Here is a 15,067-nt window from a genome sequence, read left to right on the forward strand (position 1 = left end):
TTTAATTTTAAAAAAAACAAAAAACAAAAAATACCCAGGCAATAAAGAATGGAGTAGAGTAGAATAATTTATTGATTTAGTCATTTGAACATATCAAAAAAATAAAAATAATATAAAGATACAAGTATAAAGATACAAGGAAAACAATAAGACATATTCATATTAAGTCATCATCCCTATAATTAATTTCAGTCTGATCTAAATATTCTTTCTTTTTGAAATGACCTTTGATATAAAGAGTACAGTTTTATTAGTAATATGCAGGCTACTTCCCTGCAAAAAGTATGACATTTTCTCCCAGGTGCCCTAGTATTTTTTAAATTTTTAAATAAGACTCTAAATAAGTTGCCCTTTCTGCAGAGTATAGTCTGCAGTCAAGAGGAATGTCTCCAATGTCTCCAACAGCTGGTGCTCCACAGTGTCTTTCTTCAAATCAAACTCCATGAAATCTCCCATATTTTATCACTGCATCTAATGGTTTAAAACAAACTCTAGGAAAAGCTCTTCTGAGATGTTGAGGTATGTAAGTTGACACGGATTTGTGTTGAGAAAAAGTAAGATAAAACACAATAATTAATAAGAATTGTACAGAACTTACCATTCTCAGTTTGCAGCTTCCCTTTCTGCGCAGTGAGATCATTTATCACCCGGGTCATTTCATCTACTTTAGTCTTGGCCTCACTGAGATGATCTTCAAAAGTCCGGCAGAGTTTCTCTGCATTTGCCTAAAGCGATGGAACAAACTTACTGTAAGCAGGAACGGAATTTATTTGTTGTTTTAATGTTTTCTAGTGCATTTTAATGGAATGTCTGTCAGCTGCCTAGAGTTGCTTCTGACGAGTTGGGAGGCATACAACTTTAATAACAAATAAATGAAAAACAGTGAAAAACTATAATCCAGTCACCCCTGACCCTTTAGACCTTGGATATTGTTAAATTTGGCTGGAAGAAATTAGAATAGCATACCAATAAATAGTTAACTTGGGCGGAAATCTGACTGGATTTTTTTTAAAAAAATTTTTATTATATAACACAAATCAGCTGATTCTTAGTCAAAACCTACAAATTTAAAATGCTATAATCTTTTAATGATATAATTTCAAGACTTTTACACATTCATCTCCAAAGATAACATTTTGTTTTTTTCTCAGAATATAATAAGACATTTCTTTACCTATGTATCAATCAAATTATTGCTTCTCATAAGTAATACTTTAGTTGAATCATATCACCAAAAACAAACATATAGAGATATATTATGACATATGAAATGAAGTTACTTAATTAATAATAATTTGGAATTATTTGACTGAATTCACGAGATGAAATATGTTACTTAGACAATAGTATGCTTCTGTGAGCTTTAGACATTCTTTTAGAAACTCTTATCAGTAGTTGGGAGAAAAAAAATATCCCTAGGGAATATTTTACAATTCTTCCACACATCATTTATTATTAAAGAAAAGTAAAATGGAAGTTTTTCTGAAGAGAATGATGTGCTCTTACAATAAACTGTCACCCACTTCTGCCAAAGTCCATAAAAGATGCTAGCTTAAAATTTCTGCAAATGAATTCAGAAAATGTCAAAGCAGTCTGTGGTCACTATTTTTAATATTCATTTAGTAACCAACAGTTTAGTGACTAATTTAGTGACAAATTACAATGGAGGTCTATAAAAAAGGAAAACTGAAGTAAGATCAGAAATTAGAGTTTTGGATAGTAAAAAAAGGTAATACATTTTCTCTCACTTTGTGTGTGTTTGTGCATACACCCACTTATATATACATATATACATACATAGCACATACATAGGCTGGATAGCATGGTGATTAGGGTGCGAGCATTGACAGAAGAGACAAGTTTGAAATCCTGGTTGCTACTTATCTTAACTTACCAGTAGGAGTCCTTGGGCAATAGCCCACTGCCTATCTCAAATACGGGAGTCTAAGAGACTCATGCTGGTTCAGATGACACTTGAACTAACAAGATCTGTATCAGATGTAGGGGAGCAAGGGCAACCTGACAATAAATGAGCTCTTGGAACCAATCATACATGGATGGGACAAAAGATTTTGGAATTGATGAAATGCTACTATAATAGCAGATCTAATGAGAATGGATATATAAAATGATGAGGGAACTATGGATGGACAGAAAACCATAGTCACACTAACTAGAAACATCTAGTTTCCAGCTCTTCAACATAGTAAAGAGGAAACTGTTCTTACAACTTAAGATAGACCAACTATCTATATCTCTAAATCTACTGCATCTATATCTCTATAGATCCCCATTCAAACTTTCATATTAAATTGCTTTTACCTTTCCCTTGACCAGCTGCTCCATGTTAGATGATAGGTCATCGGCCTCTAACTTCAGCTCACTTTTCTCTTTCTCCAGTTTTTGTTTGACCCTCTGCAAATTGTCAACTTGCTCCGCGAGCTCAGCTATGCTGTCCGCATGCTTCTTCCTTAGTGTAGCTGCAGTAGCTTCGTAGTGCAAAGTGGCTTCTTCAAGATCCCGTCGAAGTTTGAGAAACTCTGCCTCACGTTTCTTGTTCATTTCCAGCTGTGCTGAAGTAACACCTCCAGCTTCCTCTAGTCGCTCACTTAGTTCTTCTAGTTCTCGGGCCAGATCTGATCGCTGCTTCTCCACTTTTGCTCGGGCAGCTCTTTCTGCTTCCAGTTCTTCCTCCAACTCCTCTATTCGGGCCTATCAGACAGATTAAAAACACTTATGTATTCCACTTATATATGCTACAAACTGTATATATAACCTGAATGTATACCTAACTCTGAACCTTCTCTCTTTACCTAGTTGAATATGAATCTGAGTTTCAGATCTTTCAAAATTCTATACCAACTTAGTGGGCAGAAAATTGTCTTGAAAGGAAAGAGAAATCCTTCAGCAATTAAGGGCAAGACTTCCTCTTAGCCATGGTAGTACACTACTAATCAAAAAGCCCCAGAGGGTGACTCCTTCATAATGGACTTCTTGGGATTTATTGATATATGTAATATTGGGAGTTGCTGATTACTGACTGCACAGTAAAATGGCAAGATACATAGAGCTCTTTTGACCACCTCTCTGTTCAATAAGTTCAGGTATCATCCATGAAATTTCCTCTGAATTTATTTTCTCTTTTATCCTAATTTGTAAAACACAAAATCAATTATCAGACTGAAACAGAACTGAAAGAAAAATGCAGGACAATATTCTGCATTAGTTAGAATATTAATTGTAGAGCAAAAAAACACCATAGCATAATGAGGCCTAGTATCTAATTTCTATCATCCCCAGGCAGCAATATTACTGGGATGACAAGAGTTGCAGTTTAACCTATAATTGGAGGAAAAGCCATAGAGGTATTTAAATAAGGGTAAGTGTCTGATATGTATTCTGAGTACAAGGTGAATTTACTATGATTCCACCTTCTGGAAAGGTAGTTTTGTATCATTTCCCCAAGACATCAGGCTGCAGTTGTATTTGAAATTATATGGAATAACTATTGAACTTTGCCAGGTTTATTCTAACTATGCATAAAATTACTCTAAGGGTAACTTGAGATGCAAAAATCCCAGTGTATGAAAGTAAACTTTGATGGAGGTGATAAATACATATTTTTAAATCTAGAGTGTCTTATGCCCCTTTAAAATTCAAAGAAGTATAAATTACAAGGTAAAGAGAAGCTCTTTTTGTAGTTCTTATCCATGTTTTGACTCTGAACTAGAACTGTCAAAACAGTTTAATTGCATATTCCACTTCTGGGCAATGAGCAAGTTGCAGCATTATTAATGGCACTTCCCATAACCTCCCCTCCAAAGGGAAATGAAAACTAACTTTGGCAGCTGTTAAACCAAGATGATCATGGAGCCTCCCTAGATCAATAGCTAAGGGGAGTATTTTTATTCCTGGAAGGGCTTTGCTCCTGTACAAATTCAGTGTTTATGTCACGTATCAACATAGTTCATGTTGTCTTCCTCCATGATACAATCTTATTCTGTAACTCACCAGCCGCTATATACTTATAATCAAGGGTATTCAGAGAGGTGTTTTTGTTTTTGCTGAGTATATCTTTTCTCCCTCTCCAATTCACTTTCTCTCATATATCTTTCTTTCCAAGGGTCTCACCTACTCTTTTATGACTGCAATCCAGCAACTAAGTCCTGCCTATTAGTTGGAACCCCTGCAGTTTAGGAAGGAGATTTCAAACCTGCTTTTCTCAAGGGATCCATAGTTTTTTTCCCCTGAAAAGTGCAAAATAAAACTCAATTAAGTTTTCTGTGTGTTGGAGAGGGTGTATATAGGTATACGCAGGGGTGAGATTCATTTTTTTAAACAACCGGTTCTGTGGGTGTGGCTTAATTGGTGGGCGTGGCTTGGTGGTAATGTGACTGGATGGGCGTGGCCAACTCAACATCACTCACATCAAGGCACATAAGTCACTTTTTTCAGTGCCATTGTAACTTTGAATGATCACTCCACACAGCAAAGTATCAGCAAAGAAGGTGAAAAGGCTCCAGAGAAGTTCCTGAGACAGGAAGTCTAGTCCTGCCAAGAATGTAATAAGGGTTAACAGAGAGGCAGTTTCTGCCTTCCTTACAGGATTAGGCCAGTAATTTCTTCTAACAACTGGTTCTGTGAACTGCTTAGAATGTTAACAACCGGTTCTAGCGAATAGGTGCGAAGGCGTAGAATCCCACCCCTGGGTATACATACTGTGGAGGGAATGAGTATTGTTCTCATTCTCCTCACAAGAAGTGAAGAGCACTTCTTTTAAAGCCAGAATGATGGATAGCTCCATCATTCTTATATCTGTGAGGAACCCAGAGTTGCACATTATATAAATGGACAAGCTATAATTTCTGATTTCCTGGGATCAGGAAAAGTATTTGGAGGACTTTCTCTCCAAAATAGCTACTTAACATAGAGTATTAATGAATTTCCTGTTCCAAAAAGGCAGAAAATCATAAAATCAGAAGAAACTCTCTGGAAAACAAAAAATGGGAGAGCTGTGGCTCCAGTTTGCATCTCCTATTCTAAAGGTCTGAAATGATGAATTGGATGTGGACTCACCAGTCATGGGTATCATTTATACCACATCTATCATTTTTGTTTAAACTGTGGATGAAGGGATGTATGTTGGGCATAGGAAATGATAACTGATTCTGATTTGCATTTATAATCAGGCTGTAGAAATGACTATATAAGGCCTGCCAGCATTCTGAAGGTGCAACCTTCTTATTTAATTACCTAGATATTTTTATGTATATCATTATAATTTAATCATTAAATCCTCCCTAAAGAAAGAGGAAGAGAAAGTGAATTAAAAGAAGGAGTCTAAATCATATTAAATCCAAAACTCCTTTCAACATTAGATGAGTTTAAAAGAAAAGTATATGTACTCGTGAAGTAGTAGTTGGAACCTCTAGCTGTGGGAAGACAACACATGGAGAAGCATTATCTAGACTAACAACAGGACATGGATTTTTAAACAGTATAAATTTTGCAAATTATATTAATTGGACTCCCAATTTATGAAGCAGCACTAGAGTGGAGAATGTGATCTGGATGTTTTCTGTGGAATCCAATGACATCAAGCAAAACTTTTCATACATGGATGTCTCTAATTGCCAGAAATTCAGACTGAATGGTACTAAAGCTGTTCAGAAACTATATTAAGATATACCATTTTGATCCCAAACTGTGAGGACCATTATTTTCCAAGGAAGATGAAGAATGAATCCAATCAAATGTGCATAAGAGCCTATATTAGGGATTATATTCTTATCAGATAGCTTATCACCAGCCCTGTTTAAAGTGAAAAATATTCTAGGCATCTGAAGTGACTAGAATCGAATCTTGAGTCTTTTCTGTCATGTTTCCTGCCTGCTCACCCAATTATTGAGGCATCTACTTGGGTTGACCTTTACAAATAAGAGATTTTGGGGTATAGCAGTGTATAATTTAAGAAATAACAGCAACAATAATAATGTTCATTATTGCATATTTGTTCCATTGGCACAGGTTATTTTTGTGTGTGTAATGCACTTTGGTTTTAAGTGTAAGCCACTAAAATTTACTTTTGATTTATAAATCATAAATAATTACCAGCTCAAATGGAGGAAAAGTAAGAATCACTCATTATTTACCTGAAGCTCTTTTATCTTTTTTTGGAGCTGCATCACTATGACCTGTTCATCTTCAATCTTAGAGTTCATTTGACTGATTTCAAATTCTTTCCTGTTAATGAAATAGATGTTTAGATGTGGTGGAATATAAGACAATTAATCAGAATGGCCTTATTGCTTTCTAAGCAGAAATGCAGTTTCAGGAGTAATGGCCACCATGACTGCTATTTATCAAGATTTTTTTTTTAAAAACCTAGTTGTTAATGCAAATTTTTTAAAAATGTTATCTTATTTCTTGATTTGCAAACTAAGCAATCCATGGATATTGTACTTTTAATAACTCTGATATTGGGTGAAGTTGGTGAGTGTACTTCGTGCTACATTTTGATCTGCTGCCAAACCCAATTTGCTCTAATAAAAGGAACGCCAGCAGATCAGGGGAGGAAAATAAAAACAGAATCCTACAACACAGAAGCTTTGTTTTATTTTGCTGCCTCTTATTATTGAGGTGTAAAATTCAAAAGCTCCCAAGGTAACTTTTTAGGTAGGAATATTCCCCCGACCTTTCCTTTCAAAAATCTTATTAGCTATCAATTCTCTATCCTTCCTTTCCAAGCTATCCACTTCTGTTATGTGCAAGTTGTGACTTACTAATCAAACATACCCACCAGGCACATATGACAAAACCTCAGGGGACTGACAAACCTTCAGGTTTTGGCTGCTTTCCCTGGATCAAAAAATGCAGGGAATCTCCAAGTACTCAGCAGTTTATATTGTAAGTCTAAGTACGTGGATTTATTTTCACATAGTTGGTAGTTAGTTTCCATGTTTAGAACTGAATATGAAGGGCACCCAAAATTGCTTATACCAAAAAGCATGTCCCTTCTAGATATTTTGGACTTCAACTTCCATCTGTCTCATCCAGCATGGCAAATTGTGACGAATAAATAATTGGGGAAATTGTGATTGAAGGCATTAGCTTGCCTTTATCTATGTTACCATAACAAACTGAATTATTAAAAACCATAAATAACCTTACTTCTTTAATTTTTCTTCCAGTTGCAGTTTATCATTCTCTAAATCCATGACACTTTCTTGAGTCAATTTCAAGTCTCCTTCCAGTTTTCGTTTGGCTCTTTCCAGATCCATCCTCACTTTCTTTTCTTGTTCTAGAGAACCTTCAAGCTACAGATATAAAAAGGTGGAAGAGAACACTCTATAGATCAAGGCTTCAAGGGGTATGAATTCTGACAGTATCTTACATTTAGTTGCATAAGTTATAATAAAGTATAGAAAAATCATACATCATGATGAGACATAATGTGGATTACTTGGTTTTGTTTAGCATACTTTATGAATCTAGCCATGATAGTTTGTAAACCATCACTTCTGGCTAAGCCTGATGTGTCCATTGAACCAACACATATGTTCATGCTTCACATTAGGCCAGTGTTGTTGAAAAACTTACTGGTTTACTTTAATTCATTTTTCTCATGGCAAAGAATGGGTCTGAAATCTATGGTAAGAAAATCAAAACTATTACTCATCAAACACCCAGACAATCAATTAAAAAGCCCAATTTTATTCAGTTGACTCCAAGAACTATTGGATAAAAGATCTCACCATTCCAGGTCAATATGACAATATAGCAATAATGAGAGTTGTACTCCATTGGATCTACAGGCACTAGTTGCATAAGGTTTACCTAAGCAAATCAACAACAAAGCAAACATACATCATCAACTTGTTGCTCCAGTTTTACTTTAGCCTTGCTCAGAGTATTGACTTTATCCTCTTCCACTTGCAGGTCATCTAAGGCCTGTTGATGAGCTTCCTGTAAAGATTTCTTTTCTTTCGTAAGTTTGCTGATAGTTTCATCCAGTGCTGCCATTTCTTCTGTTAGGTTTTTAACCTGAAAAATGAAATGGAAGTAAGTACAAAAGTCAAGAAGTATTTGCAGAGTCAATGCAGTTCAAATGCATTTTGATCCTTATTTGTGAAAAACAATGTACTTCTGATTCATACAAAACAAAGAAAGCTGCTCCTCTTTTGAGTATGCCCTCATGTAAATTGAATCATAGACATGCCCTCATATAAAAAAGGAAGCAAAATACCTTAGATGAAGGATTTTCAGTTGCAAAACCTATTTTAAAAAATATTCCAGAACTCCTTATCAAGGAAAAAGCTCTAGTGATCCAAAACAGTTTATGTTTAATTGAGCATTACCTTCTCTTGGAACTCTTATCAAAATTTTACAGTGAAGAACACAGTTTGAAAAAACTGGGCTTAGAGTATTGGAGCAGAGACAGTTCCGTATCTAGGTAATAAAATATTTTGTTCAAAATAACCTGCACAACAATTTTCAACACTCAAGATATCATAGCATATAATGTATCCTCCAAGCAACTGTGGATGTGGCCAATACCTGGAGAGAAGAGTCTGTGCATGGAAAATCTTATGTACATTATTTTAGGTTCCATAATGAAATAAATGTTTGTGTGTGTGTGTGTCCCCATTTGTGTGTGTAACAAATAGTCAGGTACTGCATTTGTTCAAGTGAATGCTATGAGGAAATAACAGAATCATAGATAGTTTCTATAGGCATAGATATCAGGATGACAAAATAAGAGGAGGAAATAATGTAATTTATATAGATTCTGCCCATCTATATCTTTTTCCTGAAAAATTATTAGACCTTGAGTTAGCAAAATCTGTAACCAATGTCTATATGTCATCAAAAACATCTACAGTATTCAATTTCACTGGACAGTGGAGATTTAATGTTTCTCTGTCTACTTTTACACCATGTACAATATTACGAAGTTATGCTATTGCATTAGTCCCCCTACTATTGCCTTTTTCTTTTTCTGGTCTTAAATCTCCAACTGTTGTAACCTTTTCCCACTGAGAAAATACAGCTTTCTGAAGCATAGTTCAAACTGTGGGCATTTTATTTTTGATTCATTTTACTCCTAAATTCACTTTTTTTCAAAGGGATCAACATTTGCCTGACATTTTCATTAAGCTATCCATCACAATCCAAATATTCCTTTCTTGATTGTTCAAGCATATTAGTGAAGTTAGGAATGATTTCATTCCAAAATGTAAAATTTAACCCATTTTTAAAATCATTATACAATTAGACCAGGTTGATTTTTTTAAAAAATATTAAAAGTACCTTATTTTCTGTAGCATGTTTTTCTTTCTCAACTTTTGCCAAAGTAATTTCAAGGTCATCAATATCTTTCTTCAGCTCTGAACATTCATCTTCCAGCTTTCTCTTCTTTGATGTCAACTCAGAGTTCATCTCTTCTTCATCTTCTACCCGTTCAGTCAGTTCTTTAACTTTGGCTTCCAGCTGGATCTTAGATTTAATCAGTAAATCACATCGTTCTTCTGCATCTGCAAGGGTATCTTGCTCCTGTCAGAATTTGCAGAGACTTGTATTAATGGCTTAAGAAAACCTATTTAGGTAACCAATCATCAACTATAAAAACACATAGAGACTTGTATTAATGGCTTAAGAAAACCTATTTAGGTAACCAATCATCAACTATACATTTCAGTATTAAGCCACAAAATTGGAATCTAGACTAAATGCTACTCTAAACCCATGCTAGATGCAAGGGATTATTGCAAAAACAACATTGTTTTGAGTTCTTGGAAAAATATTAAGCAGCAGATACCAAGGTCTGGATAGATGAAAAGTATTCACACCTGGCTTTTAAACTGGCTCTTTATTAACACAGTGAAAGGACTAGACTATATGGTTTTGTGTGGTCAAAATTAAACTTGTTTAAACTTTCAGTTTTTGTGGTTTATTTAGTCTTAGCAATCTATGTCACCGGCACATTGTTGAAGTTTTAGGCATGATAGATGGACAATGGATCTCTTCCACCACTTTTACATTGAAATTGGCATTAAGGGGACACATTCTTTGATTTTAGAGGAATTATATGGAAGTTCTAGTAATAAAAACCAAAGACTTCACTGAAAAATGGGACTAAGAGTAGGCAGAAAGAATACAAAATTACTGTTCAGCAACTTATACAATGAAAATATTGAAATAGTGTCTAGATTCTGCTTTTCAAGATTACTCTGCAATAAAGAAACCAGGAGTCAGACAATATGCTACAGACTTGTACTTGGTAGGTTCACAATGAAGACTTCAAAAAAGATTTTCAAATGCTGTCATGTTTCTGTACCTACAAAGATCAGAATCGTGTAAGGAATGGTTTCCATGTGATATTTTACGGTAGTGAAAGATGGACTTTGAAAAACTAGGATAGAAAAAGTATTGATAGTTTGGAATCAAAGTAGTTGTAACAGACTTCCTGGGGTATTGTGGATAGCCAAGAAAGCAAATGAATCATCAAATACATTAACTCAAAGTTCTCACTGAGACAGAAATAACCAAGTGCAAAATATCATACTCTGGACAGTATGTGAACACCCAGCTCTCTAGAGAAATCTAGAAAATGTGAAAATAACAACAACAACAACAAAAAGAACAACCAGCAGTAAGTTTACAAGATTCAGTTACAGTAGCAATGTGTGCACCATTAAAAGACCGACAGAACAAGCTTGGGGTCAGATCATCCTACAGATGATCTATATACTGTATGTAGTCACTAGATTTAACAGTAAACTGGCACAAAATAATCAGACATACAGCTCTTTTGTTGATGGGGGGGGGGTTGTACTGTTTCTAAATGTGTTGTCAGCAACTAGAGATTCATGTGTGAGATTGGCACCATAGAAGTAATTTTATAAATAAATAATAACTAAATAAACTTTCAATTCTAATTGCAAGTGACAGCTCCATTTATTGTGGATTTTTAAAGCTTCCTTTTGGAATAATATAAATTTATTACATCTAAATTTAACACATTTATCACCAGATGTGGTAAATTTAGATTATTCCAAAAGGAAGCTTTTTTTAATTAAAAAAAACCACCTAGAACTACCATTTTTATTTCTGAATCCTATACATATATCATAAAAGTAAGTCCACTTTCATCACTATTTATTCTTGGATGAATACAGATAGTCCTCAAGTTATGACTACAATGGAGCCTGTCCATCACTAATGTAAGTCATTATGGTCATAAAGCAGGTTACCCACAGGCCCAACTGGATTTTACAACCCTTTTTTCAGTGATCCTTGAGCAAATGACCAGTACAATATTTCAGCTTCTATGATATCTCAACCAAAATTAGTCATCTTTCAAATAAATATAATAACATCGCAAAGGATTAATGAAGTAAAAAAGTATGTGGTTTAAATTGCTTCATATAAATAAATAGAATAATCAGTCAATTGAGATATAAGTTCAATATAACAAACACTTAAAATATGCATTTTTTTTTCTTTGCCAATGCAAAAGTCCACCAATAAATTGTATATAAAATGCTACAGTACATATCCCAAGTTTAACATTCTGTTTCTTTGTTGATTTGCCATGGAAACTGATTCTGAGACTGAAATATGTATAAAAACATTCGTATTTATATCCAAGCGTTTAAAGTTTTACACTTCATGTATTTACATGTAAAGTAATGTTAACTAATGCAGAGCAAAATGAAGGCTGCCATCCTTAGTTGAACAAATTATTGAAACTGGCTGTTGTTTTTCTGCTTTTTCATATTTATTTTTTAAAAATAAAGCAAGGTAAATTTATTGTGAAGAACACTTGCAAAATATGATAAACTAAAAAAAAATCCCCCCATTTTATACAGTAAAAGATTTATAATATGCCTCTTATTAATTTTTATGTTTTTTAATATGTTTCTCCTTTGAAATTTGTATATCCTTCTTATATAGATTTATATTATTTGTTCAATCTATGCTTTTGCTTTAAAAAGAAAAATGCAGAATTATTACTTGTGTTGGAAGTTAAAACCCACCCTCTCCTAGAGAAATGAAATATTTTAGTACATATTAAAAAGGCAGAATATTTCCTCTAAAAGAGAAGTAGAAACTCAGAGAGGCAGAAACTTAGCTCCCCCACCTTTGCTAATGGGCCATTAAGGCCCGGGCCAGTCTATTCTACATAACAAAGATCTACCCTCTTCAGGCAGACCCATAATGGGAATCCCAAAGCCCTTTCATTACATCATCATCCAGCAAGGCTCAACCAAGCCTGGGACTCAGGACAGCCTACAGAGTTGCCCCTGCATGGCCCCACGGGAGTCTGAAAACCAATCAGAACCCAAGCTCAAATTCAAAGCCCAACAGAGGGCATAAAACCCAGGTACTTTCAGCATCTCTGTCCCTTTTTCTTCACCCAAGAGCTCCAAGGCATGTGATCCTGTCCACCATTAAACCATCTTTCCAAACAGCCTCCATGTTTCCAGTGTCTTTTTCCCCATTTGGAACTAAACTCAGAAGGATATTTCTTCCAACGCTTGTTTACTTTTGGAAATTGACTATTCTCTAGTAATAGAAGATTTTTTTTTTACCAACTTTCTTATAGCAGCATTTTATCAATGGAAAGAAAATTCTTCTCCTTGAGCTATAAACTTTGGGGAGCCATATTGCCCAGCAGCAAGTGTAACAAATAATAATAAAAGATTTGATTTGATCTCAGGCATTTCTTTTTTAAAAACAAAAACCATACTCTTCATTCCAATTTTCTCTTGCTGCAAAATGTCTGACAGTCAAACATTTTTGTGAACAACTTTAGTACCTATCAATTTTATTTTTTGTAAGATGAAGAATGTTTCAATCATTTTTAGCAAGTCCGATTCTATTTATCTATTCTTTCTTTATGATTCTTTATGTAATTAAATGTTATATACAAAGTACTCAAAGAAAGGAAGGGGACTTTTTAGTAAGTTAAGAATTGAAAATATTAAAAGCTTATGCTAGAATTAAATGGATGCTGTTTTATGTGCCCCTGGATTTCACTGTTTGTACTTAGCAGGACCAGTTTCACAGCAAGCTTCCTGTGCTGGACCAAAGTTTGGGTTGGATTAATTAACACTGATATTTTAATCTACTTACTGCTTGCAGCTGGAGAAGAAGGTCATTCTTCTCCTGTACAAGAGAAACTTGTTTTTCTTCAAGCTCCTTCCTTCTGGCTTCTGATTTTTCTAAGGCCTCCTTCAATTTCAGGAACTCTTCTTTCATATTAGCCATTTCTTTTTCAGTCTCTGCTGATTTTAGGAGGGGTTTGATCTTAAAGAATAGCTTCATCCAAGGCCAATTTTTCACAACCATGAAAGCTCGAATGTTCCACTGGATCACAAGGAGGGCATCTCTGAAGGGAGGGGGGAAGGAAGGAAGGAAGGAAGGAAGGAAGGAAGGAAGTCTTAAGTTATCTGAAATAGAACTAATTTTAGTACAAGTACTTGGATCTTCCCTCATGATCTTAGGTCTTTGTAATAATTTGTTTTCTTTTATGTACTAAATACTATAGTGATGCTACATATTTTAATAATTCCTATTTCTAGATTTTATGCTTCATTTGTGTACATCATTTCTACATTTCTTTTGCATTTTCAAAGCAATATGTACAGCTATCTATTTTTTGCACCGTATCAGAAACAGCTGTGACAGTTACCATTACTATGTCTATCTGTTGTTTTTATTCATATTGTGTAAGTACATTTTGAAATTAGAAAACAAGAAGTTATGAGCCTTTACTTATATGAAACAAAAGGATCAAGTTCTCTTGAAAAACTGCAGCCATTTTTCCTTCTTAGTGATCTAAATTTAGGTCTTTCTCCACTGCTGAATTATAGTGCTGTAAACCTATCCTTGAATCCATGTAATTTTTTGTTTAGTGTGTCATTCCACAACAAATGACTCCTGGCGGTTATCTGAGGCAGATATTTGGTATGCCTATTGCCAGTCATTATCTTGCCCTTATTGCCAATGTTTCAAGTTACTGCAGTTATCTTACTTCCCACCATAGTCAGTCACGGAAAAGCCTGACAGGTTTTATATACCTTGAGGTTGTCCTTGGATAATGTTAGAATAATGGAGGAGAGGTTACATTATCAATGCTGTAACTAAGGATGACTTAAGGCTTTCTGGATTTCATGAGTGGAGCACAGGAAGAAAAAAAATTAGCTAGAACATGCCACTACAGAAATAGAAGTGGGGAAAAAAAATCTTATTCAGCTCCGAGTCAGCATAAAAATAACCTTGTTTGCATAACATAATAATATGGAGAAAGAAAGAAAAAAAAGAATACATTTTTTCTGGCATTTCATGGCATTATTCACAATTGTGAAATATCAGATATTATATGAACTACTTCGAAGTTCCTTTACATAAATCAAATTTCTACTGCTTCCTCAAGCTAGTTCCTTCACATACAGTATGTAATTTTAGACCAGGAGTTGCCAACCTTTTGGACCTCAGGGACCACCAAACTCATAATTTTAAATCCCGTGGACCAGACACCCTGGGAAAATCTCAAAAAAAGTCTGCAGGAAAATTCCCCATCCCGTTTTCCTACCGATTGATCATTCTTTATTAGGGATTGTAGGATACCTTTCCTTGCTCTGTTCTCAGGGGGAGAGAGAGAGACTTTTGGCTTCATGCAAGGAAAGCAGCAGAAGACTTTCTCCCCCAAACTCTGCCAGAAATGAGTCTTTATAAGACTTGTCGTGCTGGCGCAGCCTCTTGAAGCAGGATGCCTTGCAGGATCCCAAAGACTCATTTCTGGCAGTTTGTGGGAGAGAAAGAAACACTTTTGCTGCTTTCCTTGTGTGCAGCCAAAAGCAGAAGAAAGAAGCAGAAAGAAGGAGCCCATGGCCAGGCCAGGCTCGTGGGGTGAGTGGGGCAAGTTCCCCCACTCTGTTCCTTCCATCCTCCCCTCGCTACCTCATGTTGTTTGCAATGCAAGCCACACAAGCCTTGTGTTCCCAGGCCCATGTGGACAGCACAGCCTTGTGTTCCTGTGCAGCCTGGATTAATTATTTTT

The 15,067-nt window shown here is 35.1% G+C and overlaps 1 protein-coding gene across 1 annotated transcript in view; it reads right to left on the reverse strand.

The window, feature by feature from the left end:
- Window positions 1-15,067, reverse strand: part of MYH15 (myosin heavy chain 15) — a 92,427-nt gene that overhangs the window by 34,245 nt on the left and 43,115 nt on the right. Inside the window, exons 23-29 of the mRNA XM_087937409.1 lie at window positions 13,138-13,393; window positions 9,310-9,552; window positions 7,867-8,043; window positions 7,171-7,316; window positions 6,153-6,243; window positions 2,323-2,712; window positions 599-725 (exon numbers count right to left, since the gene is read on the reverse strand). Coding sequence (XP_087793535.1) covers window positions 599-725; window positions 2,323-2,712; window positions 6,153-6,243; window positions 7,171-7,316; window positions 7,867-8,043; window positions 9,310-9,552; window positions 13,138-13,393 — 1,430 coding nt within the window. The remainder of the gene's footprint in view (window positions 1-598; window positions 726-2,322; window positions 2,713-6,152; window positions 6,244-7,170; window positions 7,317-7,866; window positions 8,044-9,309; window positions 9,553-13,137; window positions 13,394-15,067) is intronic.

The sequence above is a fragment of the Pseudonaja textilis genome, chromosome 7, assembly GCF_049901715.1.
Source record: "Pseudonaja textilis isolate UNSWEBS1 chromosome 7, rPseTex1.2, whole genome shotgun sequence".
Taxonomy (NCBI): Eukaryota; Metazoa; Chordata; class Lepidosauria; order Squamata; family Elapidae; genus Pseudonaja; species Pseudonaja textilis.